Source organism: Cryptomeria japonica, chromosome 11 (assembly GCF_030272615.1).
Source record: "Cryptomeria japonica chromosome 11, Sugi_1.0, whole genome shotgun sequence".
Taxonomy (NCBI): Eukaryota; Viridiplantae; Streptophyta; class Pinopsida; order Cupressales; family Cupressaceae; genus Cryptomeria; species Cryptomeria japonica.
Window position 1 is genome coordinate 56,737,381 of NC_081415.1, and position 21,602 is coordinate 56,758,982.

The 21,602-nt window shown below is 34.1% G+C and overlaps 2 protein-coding genes across 2 annotated transcripts; both read left to right on the plus strand.

The window, feature by feature from the left end:
• Positions 1-449: 449 nt before the first annotated feature.
• LOC131051330 (xanthotoxin 5-hydroxylase CYP82C4-like) lies at positions 450-2,340 on the plus strand. Its single transcript, XM_057985791.2, has 2 exons — positions 450-1,383; positions 1,596-2,340. Exons 1-2 carry the CDS (start codon positions 466-468, stop codon positions 2,223-2,225), a joined length of 1,548 nt encoding a protein of 515 aa, XP_057841774.1. The 5' UTR covers positions 450-465; the 3' UTR covers positions 2,226-2,340.
• Positions 2,341-6,830: 4,490 nt separating this feature from the next.
• Positions 6,831-8,936, plus strand: LOC131051327 (xanthotoxin 5-hydroxylase CYP82C4). Its single transcript, XM_057985788.2, has 2 exons — positions 6,831-7,752; positions 8,038-8,936. The coding sequence occupies exons 1-2, from the start codon at positions 6,835-6,837 to the stop codon at positions 8,665-8,667; spliced, it is 1,548 nt and encodes a 515-aa protein (XP_057841771.1). The 5' UTR covers positions 6,831-6,834; the 3' UTR covers positions 8,668-8,936.
• Positions 8,937-21,602: the final 12,666 nt, after the last annotated feature.

Here is a 21,602-nt window from a genome sequence, read left to right on the forward strand (position 1 = left end):
CTTTTATCCTAGTCATTACTATTATAATATTAATATATCATTAAATTTTTAATTTACACCTTCCTTATCTCACTTTCAATTTCGCATAGAAACAAACATTATAAAGAATCTCCGCGCGTTATGTCGTTTATAAAGAGTGCCATTGAATGTATTCAGTCACTCATGTGGACTTTTGAGCACACGCCTCACACTTCTTTTGAATGGACGTTAATATATTCAATGCATGCCTGCTGAAACCCTGAATTGAGCTCAGTATAGAGAGAATTCTGTGTTCCTCCTTGGAATTGGAATATATTTTAAATTGGAGGAAACCTTCACTCAGGCACGTATCTCTCTCACGCCTTTGACTCGCATACAACAACTACACGCAGTCTTTCTTTACTTTTTGTCAAGATATTCACTATATATATAGACTACATAGTCATGATACTCCAAATAGCAGTGATCAAGTAAAGAGCTTTAAGCATGGAGCTAACAGCAATATCATGGCCTGTTATTCTGGTAGGAGCTGCAACAATTTATGTTGCACTCATTCTACTAAAAAGCCTTGCAAGTAATAAGACCAGTTTCCCACTCCCTCCAGGCCCCAGAGCTCTTCCTGTAATAGGCCACTTTCATCTTCTCTTTGATAAAACCAGGCCAATTCACCAGATTCTAGCAGCAATGGCAAAACGCTATGGACCTGTTCTGCAGGTCAAATTTGGTAGCAAGCCCGTTTTGGTTATAAGCTCTGCAGAATTAGCAAGAGAATGTTTTACACTGAATGACAAGGCTTTGGCATCAAAACCCGTTCTTTCACAAGGTAAGCATTTGGGCTACAATTATTCTATGGTTGCTTGGGCTCCTTATGGCCCCTATTGGAGAACTGCTAGAAAAGTTTGTGTGGTTGAGCTTCTATCCCCCAAAAGAATCCAGTCTTTTGCCCACAATAGAATGCAACAACTTCGCAAAGGAGTGAATACTATGTTTCAGCAGGCTCAGCAGGAGAGTAGTGTTAATATGAAGAGGTTTTTCTCCCAATTGAATTTTAAGACTCTCATGTCTATGATTATCAATGAGAAGTATTTTGGAGAGGCTTCAGGGGTTTCAGAAGAGATTGTTTCTGAGGCAATTGAAGAGTCATTTGTTTATCATGGGTGTGTGAATATTGGGGATTATATTCCCTGGTTGAAGTGGCTTGATTTGCAAGGGTATGAGAAGGCTATGATAAGGGTACAAACACAAATAGACTTGTTTATGCAGAAAATATTGGAGAAGCATAGGGAGAAAGGATCAAAAGATGGGGAAGAGGCGGAAGACTTTGTTGATGTGCTCATTCAACAGGCAGATTTGAATGCCCAAGCAATTCCTGATAAAGATGAATTCATTAAGGCAACTACTGGTGTAAGTGTTTTCATTTTGTCATTATAATTTTTTTGCATTTCAGATCATGTTCTATAATAATATGATCCATCAAAAGTGTTTTCACATTGCACATTGCCATTTCTTGACTCTGATTCAATATATTGCATCTAAATTAAGTTCCCGTGACTAAATTTTTTATAACTTTATATTTTTATCTCTTTTACTTGTTATTGATATTTCTACATTTGCAGATTATGTTTAGTGCAGGTTCTGATACACTTTCAGTTGCAATGGAATGGGCTTTGTCATTGTTATTACAACATCCACATGCAATGAAGAAGGTACAAGAGGAACTTGATTCTAAAGTTGGACGCAACAGACTGGTTGAGGATTCAGACATACCCCAGCTAAAGTACTTGCAAGCAATAGTGAGAGAGAGTTTGCGCCTTCACCCATCAGCACCTTTGCTGTCAGTACATGAATCTGTTGAGGATTGCACAGTGGGAGGTTATCATATTCCTGCAGGAACAATGCTATTTGTAAATGCATGGGCAATTCATAGGGACCCAAAATTGTGGGACAAACCACTAGAGTTTATGCCAGAGCGTTTTATGGATAGGGAGATAGACGTATACAACATACAAATGAAAGCTGATGACTCGGAGATAATTCCATTTGGGGCAGGGAGAAGAGGATGCCCAGGTGCTGTATTGGCAATGAATATGGTGCAACTGACTCTTGCAACTTTCTTACATAGCTTTGAGTGGTCTATTCCAGCTGGAAAAGTTATTGACATGAACGAAGGGGTTGGCTTGACAATGCCAAGAGTGGTACCTCTGGAGGCTACCGTCAAACCTCGTCTCTCCCATCATCTATACTAGAGATAGATCTAGCATGTTAATGCCATATTTTTACAAACTCGCTACTCCATTTTATGTTGCCTAATATCTTGATGTAATTATTTGGACTAAGGTATAAATGATATAGTTCAAACTATTATTGGTCCTATTATAAGCTGGGAGCTTATATTTTTCATGTGCTTATAAAGGGCATAAAGACATGCTAAGAAGGCATGAATGTTCCTATAGATTAAAAAGTGGTCATAAAAGAAATGGCAATATATGCACCTAAATTACTTAATTCTATAATATGTTTTTGCTAGTAGGATTAGTAGGATTATTGCATCTAAATTAAGTAATATTCTTGACTCTGAGACAAAGAGAATGATCATTCTAATTGTTTGTTCTTTCAAAGCCATCCATGCCATACTTGATAAAACCTTTTAAGGTTTGAATGAATGTTCAAATATTTATGCTAGGAGTTTTGGGGATATTTTTTGCTTCACCTAATGAGACCTCCAAAGATTCATCAAAGGCACCAAATTGATAGATTGTAGTGTACGATAACATTGGAGACCGGTGGCATCAAAGGTTGGAGGTTCTTCTATCATCTCAAGTTAGCTTCTCACTTTTTGATAGTGCTTTGTATGATAATAATTTATTTCTTCCTTATTAACAATGAAAGATTACAAGAATACATATATTGTGAAGTTTGATTTTTGGATATAGGTAAACGGTTTGCTGATGAACACAACACGTATTGTTTCCTAGAGAGTTCATGAGTTGTGATTGATAATTATATCATTATGAGGATCAAGAGACAAATTTATGGAGCCCTATATGCACAAAGCTTGATATGGATTGTTGTCCAACAATTCAATGTCTATGTTTCATGAGTTTGAGGAAAAGAGATCTCAAGAATTTTGCACAAAGCTCGATATGGATTGTTGTCTAACAATTCAATGTCTATGTTTCATGAGTTTGAGGAAAAGAGATGTCAAGAATTTAGCTCAGAGCCACACCCTTATTAGGGTTATGAGGCAACTTGATGGAGTTCCACCTGATTCAAGATTTATTTTTTCAAAGAAATATCTTCTAAAGGTGTGTATTTATTTTTATGTAATCAACAATTAAATTGTTGAGTAAGCCTTAAGAGGAGTCACTTGGAAAGGTGAAAACTGAGGTTTCAAAAACACATATGCAATAATAATATAATCAAGGACGAGGGGGGGGGGGGATATGAAAGTTATATTAAATTGTTAGTTATGGATGGTTATATGCTCAAAGACTATATTCCTTTCTATAAAACTCATTGTTATTTTTTTGTTCTAAAATAAAATATATATACAAAATATTTTGCCAATCCATTTCATGTTGAATAGTTGAGATTGGTACTTCAAGCTCCTTAGGTGACACCTTACCAAAAGCTACAATTACACATAAATGGACTAAAGGAAAATATTCAATAATATTTTTGTGTTGGAATCTTATACAATTCATAAATCTATGCAACAATAATCACATATTGAGAAGCAAAACACCATCAATGGTGAAACCATTATAGTAGCTGACCAAAATGTGACTAATCCTACTAGCAAAAACATTGACAATTTTTTTTAACCCAAGAGAAATTAGTAATATCTCTCCTCAATAAGAAATAGAGAAAAGAGAAAAAGGCCTAAGTTGGAGTTGTGACAATGAATTGTCAAATATTCATAAGTGTTCTAGATAATAGGGAGAAAATAATGAGATTGAAGAAGAGAGGAGAGCTACCTGTAAAAGCAAAAAATATAAAAATTACCTCAGCTGTAATCTGGTTCAAAGCTCCAGTCAAAAGCAATTATCGAGCAAATAATAATAATAATAATAATAATAATAATAATAATAATAATAATAATAATAATAACAATAATGTAGTCTTCATAAATTTAATATTTGAACAAGAGTTAATAGAAATATAAAAATATAATTAGAATAATAATAATTGGATTTTTTTTTTTGTTTTGTAAAGAATTTAATAAAAATGTAAACATAAAAAAAAGAAAATATTAAAACATAACAATATCAATATATATATTTGATTGGTTAATTGTTTCTTCTTTCGAGCTTAGTGAGGTCACATTGGGAGACCCCATCCCCATGTATACAAGTTTGCCGAGACATTAACACCTCCTAGATTTGGCTCATGCTAACATTCTAAGCTATCTAATCCTTATCACTCCATATGCCACCATGCCCGTGCAAACCTCCTTATCTCTCCACATATCCTTATCTCTCCTTATCACTCCACAACTTTCCTACCTTATCACTCCATTCTCCATATAGCAAGAATGCAAGTTAATATCAGCAAGATGAAAATCATGGTTTTCTCAAGTAGAAGGAAACAAGAGCAAAATAAGTTAAATACTTTGAAGGCAACATTCTTGAAGAAGTTACAGATTACAAATACCTTGGAATTGATTTCAGCAAAAGTCTTTGTTGGGAAGGTTACAGGAAGAAGAGAACTCTTGGAGGTTGGAAGGCATTTTATGCTCTTCAAAATAGATGTAGGGATGCAGAGCTTTGGGATTGGAAAACCATCCAAACTCTTTTTAGGCTTTTGGTGTTGCCGGTTATTTTGTATGGCTATGAAGTTTGGGCTAGCAATACCTCAGTTTCTCAATGGAAGCAAATTGAGAGAATTCAAAAAATTTTAATCACAAGCAAGTTCAAAATTAAAAGTACAGTCCAATGTGATATCATGTTAAGTGAAACGGGTGTTGCCCCTATTGAAGCAACTGCTATGGTGCATCTCATTAGTTATTTAGAAAGAACCGAGCAAATGGGAGAAGGTAGATGGCCTAAGGTTGTTGTCAATGACATATTGTGCAAAAGGAAGAAGTCGTGGATGCGAAAAAACATCAAATGGTTGGAAAAATGTAACATTTATTTGAATTCATGCCCCACAAATAGCAAGGAGATAAAGGTCTACGTTATGGATAAGTTCTATAGGAAAATTTGGGGTATTGGGTTAGGAAGGAAGAAACAATACTATATCAATGAGTTCAACCCCAATTATGATCATCTTCAAAAAGTCTATATAGGGGCTAATATATCATGGAGGGATACAATTCTATTTACTCAGCTTAGAACCAACTCTCACCAACTTTGATGTGAGACCATGTGGTGGAAAAGGCCAAAAGAGATTTGGGAAGAAAGAGTTTGCCCATTTGTACCACTGGGAGTGTGGAAACTGAAAACCATATTATCTTGGAGTGTGAAGCAATTAAAGACAACAAAGAAAAGTTTGCCAATTTCTTAACTACTAGCACATGGTATAATCCATTTAGTAAGGAGTATATTGAGAAGCTGGGAGCACTCATCATTAGCTTACATAAGCAAAGATCGGATCTTCAAAAGTCGGCTCAGATTGGACAGGTTGTCCCATAGACTATTCTTAGCCTCATGGACATTAAAATTCTTTCTTTCTTTCTTTCATCATTGCCCTCATACTCACGTTCAATTCTGCAATCATAGTTGAGGCCTTCACACTCAAGGCATGTTATTAGAAGTTTACTAGGTGGCTAGTTGCCAATCCACATGGATTTGTCCATGTATTCAGCTGCTGATATTTTTGGGCATTAACACCCATACTTTGCAGTCCACTCATTTTTTGTTGACATCACACCTTTGGTCAACCATACATCTCGCCTGTGGCAGTCGGGAACACAACGCAAATGACCATCAAAGCGATCGAACCAAGGACAACCCGACAATAGGGCCTCGCAACTACCACTGCACAGTGAAGTTACCCCATAACAATATATTCATATCTGAACAATAATTTAATATTAATTAGAATATAATAATATAATTATTATTAAACTAAAAGAATAAACAAATATAATATTTTCATGATATTTTATTATTTATTATATTCATCTGTGAGCAAACTTCTGGAATTGATTGTGTGTGAGTTTTTGAATCGACGTTTCGAATCACACTCTGTGATCCATCATCAGGATGAAAGAGAGCACTAGAAGCAAAAAATTGATCACCGAGTGTGATCCGAAATGTTGATTCAAAAATTTGGCCATAATAAATTCCAAAAGTTTGCTCATAAATGAATTCTATGAATTGTGGAAATCTCATATCATCAATTTATTATATTCTTTATGCTACTTATTATTATTATTATTATATTATTGCATATTTATTCTTTATTTAAAAAACAAAATGTATATAAGAACATTTTCAATCCCAACAACATTTTAATTTTATACTCTAATTAATTGGCCGTGTACAAGAATCTCCGCGAGTTCTGTCGTTTATAGAGAGCGCAATGGAATTCATTCATTGAATCGTGTGGAAATTTCAGCGCACGCCTCACACCTCTTTTGAATGGACGTTAACATATTCTGCTTCAAACCACCAATTTCAATGCATGCCTCCTCAAACCTTGAATTTTCTTTCCTATACAAAACATTCTGTGTTCGTCCCTGGAATTGAAATATATTTTAAAATTGGAGGAAAACTTCAGTCAACCACGTATCTCTCTCACGCATTTGACTCCCATACAACAACTACACGCAGTCTTTCTTTACTTTCTGCGAATATATTCACTATATATATACACTATATACTTACACTGCGAAACCACAGAGCTTTAAGCATGGAGCTAACAACATTGTCATGGCCTGTTATTCTGGTAGGAGCTGCAACAATTTATGTTGCACTCATTCTACTAAAAAGCCTTGCAAGTAATAAGACCAGTTTCCCACTCCCTCCAGGCCCCAGAGCTCTTCCTGTAATAGGCCACTTTCATCTTCTCTTTGATAAAACCAGGCCAATTCACCAGATTCTAGCAACAATGGCAAAACGCTATGGACCTGTTCTGCAGGTCAAATTTGGTAGCAAGCCCGTTTTGGTTATAAGCTCTGCAGAATTAGCAAGAGAATGTTTTACACTGAATGACAAGGCTTTGGCATCAAAACCCGTTCTTTCACAAGGTAAGCATTTGGGCTACAATTATTCTATGGTTGCTTGGGCTCCTTATGGCCCCTATTGGAGAACTGCTAGAAAAGTTTGTGTGGTTGAGCTTTTATCTCCCAAAAGAATCCAGTCTTTTGCCCACAATAGAATGCAACAACTTCGCAAAGGAGTGAATACTATGTTTCAGCAGGCTCAGCAGGAGAGTAGTGTTAACATGAAAAGGTTTTTCTCCCAATTGAATTTTAAGACTCTCATGTCTATGATTATCAATGAGAAGTATTTTGGAGAGGCCTCAGGGGTTTCAGAAGAGATTGTATCTGAGGCGATTGAAGAATCCTTTGTGTATCATGGGTGTGTGAATATTGGGGATTATATTCCCTGGTTGAAGTGGCTTGATTTGCAAGGGTATGAGAAGGCTATGATAAGGGTACAAACACAAATAGACTTGTTTATGCAGAAAATATTGGAGAAGCACAGGGAGAAAGGATCAAAAGATGGGGAAGAGGCGGAAGACTTTGTTGATGTGCTCATTCAACAGGCAGATTTGAATGCCCAAGCAATTCCCGATAAAGATGAATTCATTAAGGCAACTACTGGTGTAAGTGTTTTCACTTTGCCATCTCTTAACAATTTTATTTCATTTTAACTACCCATCTTCATTATTGTTGTTGCTTCTGATTTTGATCGTATATAATTTGTTGCAATGTTTCAGATCACATTCTATAATCTATCATAAATGTTTTCACAATGCACATCACCATTTCTTATTGAATTTGATTCAATATTCTTATTAAATTTGATTCAATATATTGCATCTAAATTAAGCTCTTGTGACTTTAGATTTTATCTCTTTCCCTTGTTATTAATATTTCTACGTTTGCAGATTATGTTCAGTGCAGGTTCTGATACACTTTCAGTTGCCATGGAATGGGCATTGTCATTGTTATTACAACATCCACATGCAATGAAGAAGGTACAAGAGGAACTTGATTCTAAAGTTGGACGCAATAGACTGGTTGAGGATTCAGACATACCCCAGCTAAAATACTTGCAAGCAATCGTGAGAGAGAGCTTGCGCCTTCACCCATCAGCACCTTTGCTCTCTGTACATGAATCTGTTGAGGATTGCAAAGTGGGAGGCTATCATATTCCTGCAGGAACAATGCTATTTGTGAATGCATGGGCAATTCATAGGGACCCAAAATTGTGGGACAAACCACTAGAGTTTATGCCAGAGCGTTTTATGGATAGGGAGATAGACGTGTACAACATACAAATGAAAGCTGATGACTCAGAGATAATTCCATTTGGGGCAGGGAGAAGAGGATGCCCAGGTGCTGTATTGGCAATGAATATGGTGCAACTGACTCTTGCAACTTTCTTACATAGCTTTGAGTGGTCTATTCCAGCTGGAAAAGTTATTGACATGAACGAAGGGGTTGGCTTGACAATGCCAAGGGTGGTACCTCTGGAGGCTACCGTCAAACCTCGTCTCTCCCATCACCTATACTAGAGATAGATCTTTCTTTAGCATGTTATACCAAATTTTTACAAACTCGCTACTCCATTTTATGTTGCCTAACATCCTGATTTAATAATTTGGACTAAGGTATAAATGATATAGTTCAAACTATTATTAGTCTTATTATAAGTTGGGAGCTTATATTTTTCATATGCTCACAAAGGGCATAAAGACATGTTAAGAAGGCATGAATGTTCCTATAGATTAAAAAGGTGGTAATAAAAGAATCATGTTTTTCCTCATCAATCATTGATTGCTTTTGAAAATATCTTTAGTGTTCACTTGACTAAAGGGTTATTTAGGAGTTCATCATTTGTATGAAAAGACAAAGAGAATGATTATTCTAATTGTTTGTTCTTTCAAAGCCATCCATGCCACACTCGACAAAACCTTTTAAGGTTTGAATGAATGTTCAAATATTTATGCTAGGAGTTTTGGGGATATTTTTTGCTTCACCTAATGAGACCTCCAAAGATTCATCAAAGACACCAAATTGAAAGATTGTTGTGTACGATAACATTCAAGACTGGTGGCATCAAAGGTTGGAGGTTCTTCTATCATCTCAAGTTAGCTTCTCACTTTTTGATTGTGGTTTGTATGATAATAATTTCTTTCTTCCTTGTTAATAATGAAAGGTTAAAAGAATACATATATTATGAAGTTTGATTTTTGGATATAGGTAAAGGGTTTGTTGATGAACACAACACATATTGTTTACTAGAGAGTTCATGAGTTGTGATAGATAATTATATCATTATGAGGATCAAGAGACAAATTTATGGAGCCCTATATGCACAAAGCTCGATATGGATTGTTGTCTAACAATTCAATGTCTATGTTTCATGAGTTTGAGGAAGACAGATCTCAAGAATTTTTCACAAAGCTCAATATGGATTGTTGTCTAACAATTCAATGTCTATGTTTCATGAGTTTGAGGAAAAGAGATGTCAAGAATTTAGCTCAGAGCCACACCCTTATTAGGGTTATGAGGCAACTTGATGGAGTTCCACCTGATTCAAGATTTATTTTTTCAAAGAAATATCTTCTAAAGGTGTGTATTTATTTTATGTAATCAACAATTAAATTGTTGTGTAAGCCTTAAGAGGAGTCACTAGGAAAGGTGAAAATTGAGGTTTCAAAAGCACATATGCAATAATAATATAATCAAGGAATGGGGGGGGGATATGAAAGTTCTATTAAATTATTAGTTATGGATGGTTATATGGTCAAAGACTATATTCCTTTCTATAAACCTCATTGTTATTTTTTTGTTTTAAAATAAAAAATATATATGAAATATTTCACCAATCCATTTCATGTTGAATAGTTGAGATTGGTACTTCGAGCTCCTTAGGTGACACCTTACCAAAGGCTACAAGTACACATAAATGGACTAAAGGAAAATATTCAATAATATTTTTAAGCGTTGGAATCTTATACAATTTGGAAATGTATGCAACAATAAACACATATTGAAAAGAAAAACACCATCAATGGTGAAACCATTATAGTAGCTGACCAAAATGTGACTAATCCTACTAGCAAAAACATGGACAATTTTTTTTAACCCAAGAGAAATTAGTAATATCTCTCCTCAATAAGAAATAGAGAAAAGAGAAAAAGGCCTAAGTTGGAGTTGTGACAATGAATTGTCAAATATTCATAAGTGTTCTAGATAATAGGGAGAAAATAATGAGATTGAAGAAGAGAGGAGAGCTACCTGCAAAAGCACAAAATATAAAAAATTAAGAATACGGATTCAAAAGAAAATGAAAGCTCACTACCATCTCCATACATAAATTGAATAGAACAAATGGACCGCAAACACTTAAAGTATTTAGTACTATAAAAAAGAAAAAATGTGAAAGAGTTTGTAGATACTGGTACTACACATAACTTTATTAATAGAAGATTAGCTAATAAGCTTAATTTTTTTGTTTATCTAGTATCTAATTTTCGTTATCATAGTTGATGGGGAACAATTACATTGTGGTTGTAAATGCCATTGAATAAAACTCTAAATGAGAAACTATCTTACTATATTTTGAAATGTTTACTATTTCTATTAGGAGAGTTGATGGAGTTTTGGGTCTGTAATGACTTAAACAATTAAGAATAATACCTTTCAATTTGAAAGACTTGTTCATTGCTTTTAGGTCACATGAGAAAGTGTATAAAATTTTGGGACTAAAATCACCACCAAGTTAAATCATTTTCTCACATAGGATGGAGAAAATATACAAGAAAGGTTCTTATAATATAGGGGAACAATTATAGTTTGTGGAAGCATAAGATATGATAACTCAAGATCAACAAAATATTCAAGAGATTATTCAACATAATCAATAATTATTTCAAGAATCCAAAGTTGTGTCAATAATTGGATACCATGATCATGTAATTGTATTAATATCAAGAAGCATGGTTAATCCCAATGAAATTTCATATTTATTCCTTATTCTTATGCTTAACAAAAATAATGATCCATGATTGTTTTGGTATTAACAAGATAGTATAGAAGATTTTCTCATAACTATCATCCTATAAGGACACATTTCTTTTGACAATGTACTAAAGTGAATGTCCCAAAATTTGTGGTCAAACTTTTGATATGCCAACAATTTATGAAAGGGAAACAATAAAGGCTCTAAGATTCTTACAAATATTAGGCATTCCAATATTTGTGGTTTCCAAAGTCAAATAATCTTGACATAATCTTTCTTGTTGCACATAGACTCATTAAAAATGCATATTTTTACGATCTCTCTCATCTATTTCTTACTAATATTACAAAAAGAAATAAAAAATCATAAAAAATATACCAAAACTTCATGGAATTTCTAAAATCTAATCGAAAAATAGAGCCACCTAAAAATTTTAAATCAAGTGGAAGAATTTTTTAATTAAAGATGCAACATGTAATAATGAACAATTTGAATAAAAAATATTTTAGAGTTCCTAAGAAATAAGGGAAATGCTTTCCTAAAGGAGAGGGGAATGAACTATGATGCTTATATAATATATTATATAATCTTAACTATAATGAGGATAAGCACTTTTGAGAGGATTAACCCTAACATAAATATTAGTTAATATAGTAATTCCCCTTAATTACAATGAAGGGGTGTGTCCCTACATAGTTATGCGTGTAAACAAGGATAAGAACTCTACCTCATATCATTATATCATCAAATGTTGTATTCATATATTATAATATCATTATTCATGTCACCCCCTCGAAGTGGTCTACAATATTTATGTTCCATGAAATATCATAATAATTTTATGTGTTGTTTTGATTGTAGGTTGTAGCTTAAGTTGGCTTTCTAGTTATTGGGGAAGTTTGTGTGGTTTTGTTTCTAATTTTTTGTGTGGATTTTTGGGTGTTATTTATGATTGTTTTTCTAATACATTATATCATATTTTCTATAGATTTTTATCTTATTTTAATAAACTTGACTGTTAAATAATTGAATATTTTCTAAATTTGTTACTATTGTATGTGTTAGACATTTTATTGTAGTAATGACATATTCTATGTAACTAAAATTTATATTTTACTAATTAGGAGATTCATAGGTTTTTATTCTAAGTTTGGCTAGAAGTGCATAGTTTTGTGTAGATTTTTCTTAATCTTGTGAGTATTTTGATTCAATAGAAGAGGGTTTAAAAAATTCATGTTTTTATATAGATTTCCTACATATTATTACGTTAGAAAAAAACCATATAAAATTATTTAAATAGGGATACTATAAGCAATCACATCAATAAATTTTTCTAGAATATGCCCATCTGTTTGGTTTGATATTCCCTACCATACCTTACAATTTTGAATACATATCTTGTGCAATAATTTATCACTTCCAACCAATTTTTTGTTACTCAGCAATATCTAATAATCTATGCTAGCAAACTCTAAATAATTTATAAACTTTTTACCTATCTTTTCCCCAAAATTATTCATAGTGGAGGCTTAATTTTATTTATTTTCTATTTTTTATAAGTAGTATTTGAAGTATTAGGCTATTGAATGAGTTTCTAACACAAGAAAATTCATTGTGAAATAATGATTTTTTCTAACTCCATGCTCATCGTCGAAAATAGCCTAGAGGTCTTCCAACATTTCATTATACTTGTAGATATTGATCAAGCCTTCATATTCAATCTTTCAATGAATATATCACACTCTTAAGATCTTACCAATGATTTTCTAGTATTGTTTGAGCATTATTTTCTTATTGTTGTCTTCATGTGAGTACACAGTACACTAGCACTCTACAACATTGTCTTCAATAATTTAGTAGTACATTTTGCAACCTACATTGTATCTCTTGGCTTCTTAAAGTAATTTGAGGTAATATAAGTTTACTTTCATTATTATTTTTCTTTCATTTTTATTTTTATTTCTATGGTGGTTGAAGCCACGTTGGATTGGAAGATGAAGCCACTTTGGGTTGGTTTGTGGTAAGTGTTAAGCCTATTGTAATTTGAAGATGATTACACTAATAGGCATAACTCTACAATGACAACAAATTTTTTTTCCATGTAAAATAAAGTAAACAACAAATCTAATGCAAACACATTCTTTTTTTCTTTGAAGATACGAAATAGTTTTAAAAAAAGTGCAAAAATATAGGTTTTCTAGTAAACATAACAACAACATCATTTTCTAAACATTAGTTAAAAATTAATTCTCAATTTTTATCACAATTCCTAAATAGCATACCCTTGCCATTTATATTTAAACTAGCATATCTATAATTTGAAAAAATTATGTAAAAGAAGTTGAAATATATCATATTTGTTCATTATTCCACTTTAAAAATTATTATTATTATATTATAATTAATATTAGTTCGTTATTAGTTCCTACCAAGGCATGATACTATTGCATTCATTCAATTTTTTAGTTTTATTAGTTTAGTCAACGATTGCAAAAAAATAAAATTTCTCAACAAAATTTATAAATTTTATGTTTAGTTCCTATTTAAAATGATTGCAAAAATTTATTTTACTTTTTTCTTATTGGTCCATACAAGCACGCATTTGTTTATTATATGAGGTCAACTAGTAGGCCATTTATAAAATTATGTTGTTTGTGCACCAATGGTTCCAGTAAATGAGTGATAGATTTAAATGAACCATGCATTCATTTATAGAGAATAAAACATGAGTGAAATAAAACCTTTGAATCAAGAAGACAATTGGATTCCATTACCAACTGGATCATGTTATGTTAGTAATAGCGAGAGATGGAGAGAGGGGGAGAGAGACAGATAGTTATATCTGGAGTGAGACATGTCTAGAGATAAGGGAGAGATGGAGATAGAAATAGAGATGAAAATGGAGATGGGGATAGTGGGGAAGGAGAGGGAGAGATAAATATATAGAGAGGAAAAGAGATATAATAAATAGAGGTCCAGGAAGAAGGAGAGGGAGAGGGAGAGATATGGATGGGTAAAGAGAGTGAGACATGTATAGAGATAGGGGAGAGATCGACATAGAGGTAGAGATGAAGATCGAGTGAGAGAGGAAGAGGGAGACAAAAAGATAGAGATATAGAGGTAGAGGGAGAGATAAAGATAGAGATAGACATAGACATATAGAGGGAGAAGGTGTGAGATGTGTTGGACAATTTGTAATTGACTCGTCAAGAAATATGTTAGCATAGGTTGACACCTAGTATGATGGCTAAAACTTTGGTAGATCTTCAGACAAATGGTAATAGTCATCAACATATTGAATTATTTGTAGTTTACATGTATATCCTCATTTTTTATGTCTCATATGTGCTAGCCTTTATTTCCCTTATCTCCTTATACTTCTCAAGACATACTACATCTGATGAATTTTATAGAGAGAGTGCAAAGGGAGGAAGCTACTAAGAAATTCCATAGGAGGTGTCATTTTCATTGAATATGTATGATGTCACAAAATATTTAATGGTTTGACTTCATTGCAATTCATCTATTGTATCTTCTTTCTCACTTCTCTTGTTTGTACTTATTTCTCACCTTTCGGAGTCTTAAATCACAATATGCCATTATTTTCCTTATAAATTTTTATTTATTTTTCTTTAGTTTCACATACAACCTTATGACCATGAGGGCACTATTTTGATTATATATTCTTGAATATTGATACACTAGGAGGTCAAGTCTTCTTAAAGTCCATCCAACCTTGCACCCTTCTAATTACTTTTATGTGTTGACATTCACATTCTAAAATGAATTATTAGCTCTGATTTTCTATTCAATGGCTATATTAAGTTGAATTTAATCTTAAATATTCCATGCATATACATTATTCATAAATTTAATTATTAAATAAAATATACATTATTTATATTATTAAAAATGATATTAAATTAATTTATTTATTATTCATTATATAATATTAGATAGAATTTAAATAATATCTATTGTCGAGTAATAACGCAAATGTAATATAATTATATACAACAAGGTTGTTTCTATAATTATAAAATAACTATAATTTATATATTATTATATAATGTTAGAATGTAAATAATATTGATTGCTATTAATAATTTAAATATATTGTACATAATCATATACTTCCCTCTAGTGTCCTCAAAACAATGATACTAGGGAAGGAAATAGATGCAAGGTGTGGTAACCAACATCTACCTACCAAGTATAAGGGAGGACACAAGGTACCATGTGCTAGGCAATGACTAGGTCTTGAACTTGACAGTGATTGTAGCATATTCTCGTAGTTTTTATTGATCTCACGGTTCCTAGGCATCCCAATTAGCAAATATTACAAAGTATAAAATATAATAATATTAATTGTATATTATATTATATTTATACATTGATTTAATTTATACTTTATAGATATAGATTAATATTAATTACAATAATTTTATATTTATATTTGATATTTTTTATTATAAAATATATATAATATTAATTGTAATGAATATATAATGCATACTAAATATATATTATATAAATATTTCATTACCTCTTGTGCTTTTATTTAACATTTAAACCCCCTTTCAAAATTAATGTTTCGTTTGAACTTATAGTATAATTATATACATCATATGAATAGTTTTATATTCTTTATGCACAATAACCATCGGATTTAAGTGAAGTAAAAAAATCCCATCTAAATTATAGTAGAATAATAAAAAGTATGGTCCAAGCGATAGTAAAGTAAAAAAATATCATGTCGGTAGTAAAGCAATTGAAGCTCATAAATTAGCTCATTTAGTCTTTGTTAAATTAAATTGTACATAAATTATTGTTGTCTCATTATATTAAAATTGAACATGTAATGCCATGCCACTCAACTTGCAAAAATGTATACCCTAAGTCCAATGCCATGGGATTTCTTAAGACTGTCAACTATTATTTTCTAAATAATAGTAGATTGTGCAAGTTTATTTATGATATTATTAATTTTACAATATATTATTCATTATTTTGTAATTGATTTGTGAATACAAATTTAATTTAAGTTATTGTTTAAATTAAAAACAATCACTAGATCATTTTAAACATTCAAAATATCTATAAACCAACTTATTTCATCTATTAAAATGCTTGTCTAGATTATTAAATTTTAAATTAAATATCACATTTCATTTTAATAATTTCAATTATCACTCACAAAAAATCATCCAAATTAAATGTTTGCTCATTCAACACATTTATTTAATTCATGACATAATCATGATAAATGACAACAATAGTGACAACAAGGACATGATGCTTTGAGCATGTTAATAAAAATACAAAACAAATAAAATGTATGATCAACGTACATGGAAAAAATTTATAACATATTTATAGGCATCATTATTGTTATTTAATGTCTTTATTGTAATTGTGATGATTTTGTTTATAAAGTGTTTGGTTCATTTAAAACACATGAACCTTAGGGAAATTGTTAATAGGGAGAATCTCAAGGTTTTAGGTTTTCCACCTTCTAACTTTTTCATCCATTGACAAAGCTTCTAAGATATATAGTGGTCCATCATAACTCAATCAACATATTATATAATATTTTCTCAAGAATGTCTCCCACCCAGGTGATGTCAAACTCCTCCTCGCCTACTCGCAACAACTCCCTTGTGTTGGACCCTGTTGTTACGAATGGCGCTGCTAATACTATTGGCATCGTTGAGCTGTTGTGGGTAGCAGTGGGGGTTGCTTCTCTGTGCCCTTAACCATTGTCTTCCCTCCCCTTTCTAATGTTGGGTCTGTGCGCGATGCTCCCATGGTGGTGGGTGTTGCTTCATTTCCCAGTGGGGTTTTTCCCTCAGCAGTGGATGCAATGGCTACATGTGGTGTGGCTCATTCGTGCCCTCTTCAACCCAGGGATTCTCTTCCTGGTGAAGCTGCTTCTGGTAATGATTCTCAATCGACCACTAGTGGAGCTTCTTCTGGTAATGATTATCAACCAGCGGCTACTGATGCTGGGGGTGCTAAGGTCCAACCCAAACCTTATTTTTCTAGTAGACGTAGCTTTGATCGTGTGGCCAAATTTGCTGCCCAGCCTTCCAAGGGGTTTTGTCCTCTTCCCTGTGCCAAATCTGCCCTTGTGGTGGTTTGTGGATAGGATGTGGTGGACAATATTGTGTTCTACCAATGTTATTCTTTAGTGTGCAGATTCTCTGGGCTCTAGCCTTCTCTATTGGACCTCCATCACTAGGTGAGTGACTCTTGGAGGCCTTTGATGGCTCATAGCATTGAGATTTTTCCTTGTGCTAAAGGTTTTTTCATTGCTTCTTTTACATCTTCGTTTGATCGAGATTTAGTCTTAGGCAAGTTGTGGGCTTGGGGAGTGCACCCCCTCTGTGTTAAGCCCTAGACAACTTCTTTCAACCCTCTCACTGAACCACTTAATGTGTGTCCAATTTTGGTTTGCCTCCCAAATCTCCTTCTTCATTTTTGGGAGCTTTCTTGCTATGAGGCTATCGGTAACTCTATTGTTCGTTTCCTTAAGGTCGATGATGCTACGTCTTCAATAGACCACACTACCTTTGTCCGCTTCTTAGTTGATATTGACATCTCCATGCCTCTTTCAAGAGATGTGCCTCTTATGATTGGGGATCGACCTTGGACTCAACCGTTAGAATTTGAGGGTCTCCCCTTTCGTTGTTGCAAATGCTTTTCTCCAAGTCACCTTGCTTCAGACTTCTCTATTCCACGCCACCAAGGAGCTGCTACTTGGTGGAAGGATGTCTCCTCTCAGGATGTTGAGGTGCCTCTTACTATTGTCGATGTTATTGATTCCATGGTTATGGCTCCTCCTGCTCTTGTGGTTTCAACTTTTACTGTTTTTGACATGTAGCTACCTACTGGATCCACACCTATGGTTACTCCTTCGTAGCAGCTTGTTGTTGTCCCGCTTTAGCTCCCTGATGTTCTGCATCAGCTGAATGTTATCCCACAACAACACTCTGTTGGAACTTCTGAGGATATCCATGTGGATTCCTTATCACTTGATCATTCCCTTGATGATCTTAATGCCAGTATCACCTGGACAGTTGTTTATCGCAGGCAGAAGGGGATGTCCTCCCTGCCCCCCCAAATTTGTCAAGGCTTGGGTGCTTCCCTGCCTTGAGTTGGGTCTTGGTTGTTTGTGGTTAGACAGGGTTCTTCTCTTGTCTAACCTTGTGTGTTTCGGGACTTGCTCCCTTGTTTTTTGTACTTGGGGTTACCCTTACTGGTTGTGATTAATTGTTTTTGGATATTCTTTGGCTATGTAAAGGGTTGGTGCCCTAGTTAACGTTGCCTTTTTAATAAAAAAACATATTATATAAATTTTTTAATATTTTTATTTATTTTACTTTAATTATGTATTAAAAAATTGGTCAATTTCAAAATTGATTGTAATAAAGTTATAATAATTGCTAATCTTAAACTAATATTCATTAACAATAATATTTATTTATAATCTTGTAACACTCATTTTCAACAATTAAAAATAAATCTTTTCAACGGAAAGAATATTTTAATTAAAATTTGGTATTAGCTTAAATTAAAATTTGATAACACTAGAACTCTCTCTCTCTAGCTCTCCCCCTCTCTATCTCCTTATATCTCTATTTCTCTATCCCTCTATGATAGTGCCACATATATCTCTATCTTTATTTTTATCTCTCCTTCTACCTCTCTCTATCTCTCTATCTATTTCTCTCCCTCTTCCTCTCCCTCTCTATCTTCATCTCTATTTTAATCTACTCTAGAGTAACCACACTAAAGAAAGGAACTTAACGCTTTGTATTGCTTGTTATTATATTATGATATTGTAATTAATACTAAATTATTATATGATTATGTTATTATATTTTAATATATTCTTATTATTATATATTATTTTTATTTTTATTAAACTCTTTACAAAAGCAAAAAGCTTTCAAGACTAAATTATTATTATTATATTTTTATTAAACTCTTTGCAAAGGCAAGAAAACTATTAAGACTAAATTATTAAATTATGTTGAAGGCGTATTATACTCACATAGGGATGCAAAAACGTCTGTCAATAGAAGCATTTAATTTGACATGTCGGTGACACTTAAATGCATGAAATTTTTTTAAAAAACACATTTTATTTATTTTCTCCTCCCATGCACTTAATTTTTAATTATTAAATGCCAATTATATCTCCACTTCCACCTCTCAGGTACCACTCACTCTAAGTTTGACTAATGAATCAATTCTCGAGCTATCTCCATGGGAATTGGAATGTAATAATAATAATGTAGTCTTATTGAGCAGTTTAAGGACGGAATGATGGCAAGGACGATGAGGGTTTCGGTGCCTGACGACTCAGGCGATGGAGGCAAGGATGGCGAAACAGATGGCGAAGGTGGGGGCCTCTTACCTTTGGCCCTTCTTGGTTTCCCTGGTTTCTATGCTGCTCTATGTGGTCTATAGAGTTTGAGGGCTGTGAGAAGTGAGGAGGGAGGTGTGATCTCCTCGGTCGGCCTATTCCTGTCTTGGAGCAGAGGGGTTGCTTGGTTCAAATCTGCTTGGGAGGGGATGCTCTTTACATACATGAGGGGTGCGGTTAAGGTTTTTGGCAGGTTGCTATTTGATGTGCTTGATCCTCGCTATTTGTTTGGGCACTGGGTCTTATTTGGGCATCGTGTCTCTCCTTTGCCCTCCTTTGTGACCCTCTGTTTGATCTTTGGTTCAGATGGCATGAGAGGTGTCAGGGGTAGGGTGTGGCCTCTTGGGGTGTTGGTTGCTATCACTCCTAATGTCAGGCTTAGGGTCTCTGAGCCTGATGTTGCTGAGGTTTATGTTGTTTTGGTGGATCTTCCCTCCTTGGGTGCGGTGGTGGTTCCTCTTATCTAGAACCCTAGTTTTTTTTCAAGGTTCTCCTTTTGTGGGTTTTCGGTTTCCTCTCTTTCTTTGGGATGCCTTGTGCCCTTGGGGCCGGATCTGGTGCGGCTAAGGTTTTCTTTTTGGAAGATCTGGTGTCTTGTGTTTTTTTCTGATTTGGGTTGTCCTCTTATAGAGGTGGAGGGACTTTTTCTATGTTGGACTATGATTGAAACGTTTGGGCTTCTGGGCTGTTATTCTCCTATTGAGGTGGAGATTCAGTGGTTGGGAGCGGTCGGGTTTTAGCTTGCTGCTAGAGGGGTCTCGGGGCTGACATTCAACCTTCTCTCTTGTCCTATCGAGGTGGACCTCTTCCCTATTGAGGTGGGGAGATGGTGTGAGGAGGCCTTTCCGATGATGTTGTTGCTTGTGTTGTTGGTTGAAGTTACCTTTCATTTCTCTCATGTGTTTCTTCATGGCAAGGTCTAGTTCCTCTGTGTCCCTACTACCCAGAATTTTTTGTGGGTTGAAGGACCCTTTGAAATCCCTCCTGGTTCTGTTTGGAATCAATTGGCTAGTTTTTCGATTTCAAGTTAGGGGAGCCTAGTAAAACCCACAGGTAGGTTGTTTGCTGCTAGTGCTTTTAGGTTTTTTTTCTTTTCTATGTGTGTTGGTCATGGGAGCCTTGTTCTTCCCACAGGCAAGCTGGATGCTAGCAATTTTAAAGGGCCCAGTCTTGCCAGTTGTGGTTTTTGGTTAACGGTTAGTTGTGTTGTTGGCAGGCTGAATACTTTGTTACAGGTTAAGGGAGCCTAGGAAAACCCTTGTTTGTTGGTTTTGAGATCTAGTTTAAAACTCATGATGAAGGTTAAGGGAGCCTTTCAAAACCCCATCAGTCCAGATTGTGAGTATATGTTGATCTATTTTAATTGGGTGTTGTTGAAGGTGATGGGTGCTTGGGTACATCAATGGAAACATCTGTAGGTTAAGGGAGCCTTGTAAAACCATTGATGTACCATTGAAGGCAACATATAGTGGGAATGCAAGTTAATATCAACAAGATGAAAATCATGGTTTTCTCAAGTAGAAGGAAACAAGAGCAACATAAGTTTTACTTTGAAGGCAACATTCTTGAAGAAGTTACAGATTACAAATACCTTGGAATTGATTTCAACAAAAGTCTTAGTTGGGAAGGTTACAAGAAAAAGAGAACTCTTGGAGGCTAGAAGGCATTTTATGCTCTTGAAAATAGACGCAGGGAGGCAGAGCTTTGGGATTGGAAAACTATCCACTCTTTTTAGGCTTTTGGTGTTGCCGGTTATTTTATATGGCTGTGAAGTTTGGGGTAGAAGTACCTCGGTTTCTCAATGGAAGCGAATTGAGAGAATTAAAAAATGTTTAATCACAAGAAAATGCAAAATTAAAAGTACATTCCCATATGATATCATGTTAAGTGAAACAAGTGTTGCACCTATTGAAGCAATTGCTATGGTGTGTCTCATTAGCTATTTAAAAAGAACCGAGCAAATGGGAGAAGGTAGATGGCCTAAGGTTGTTGTCAATGACATATTGTGCAAAAGGAAGAAGACGTGTCCATGCAACAAAAAATGGTTGAAA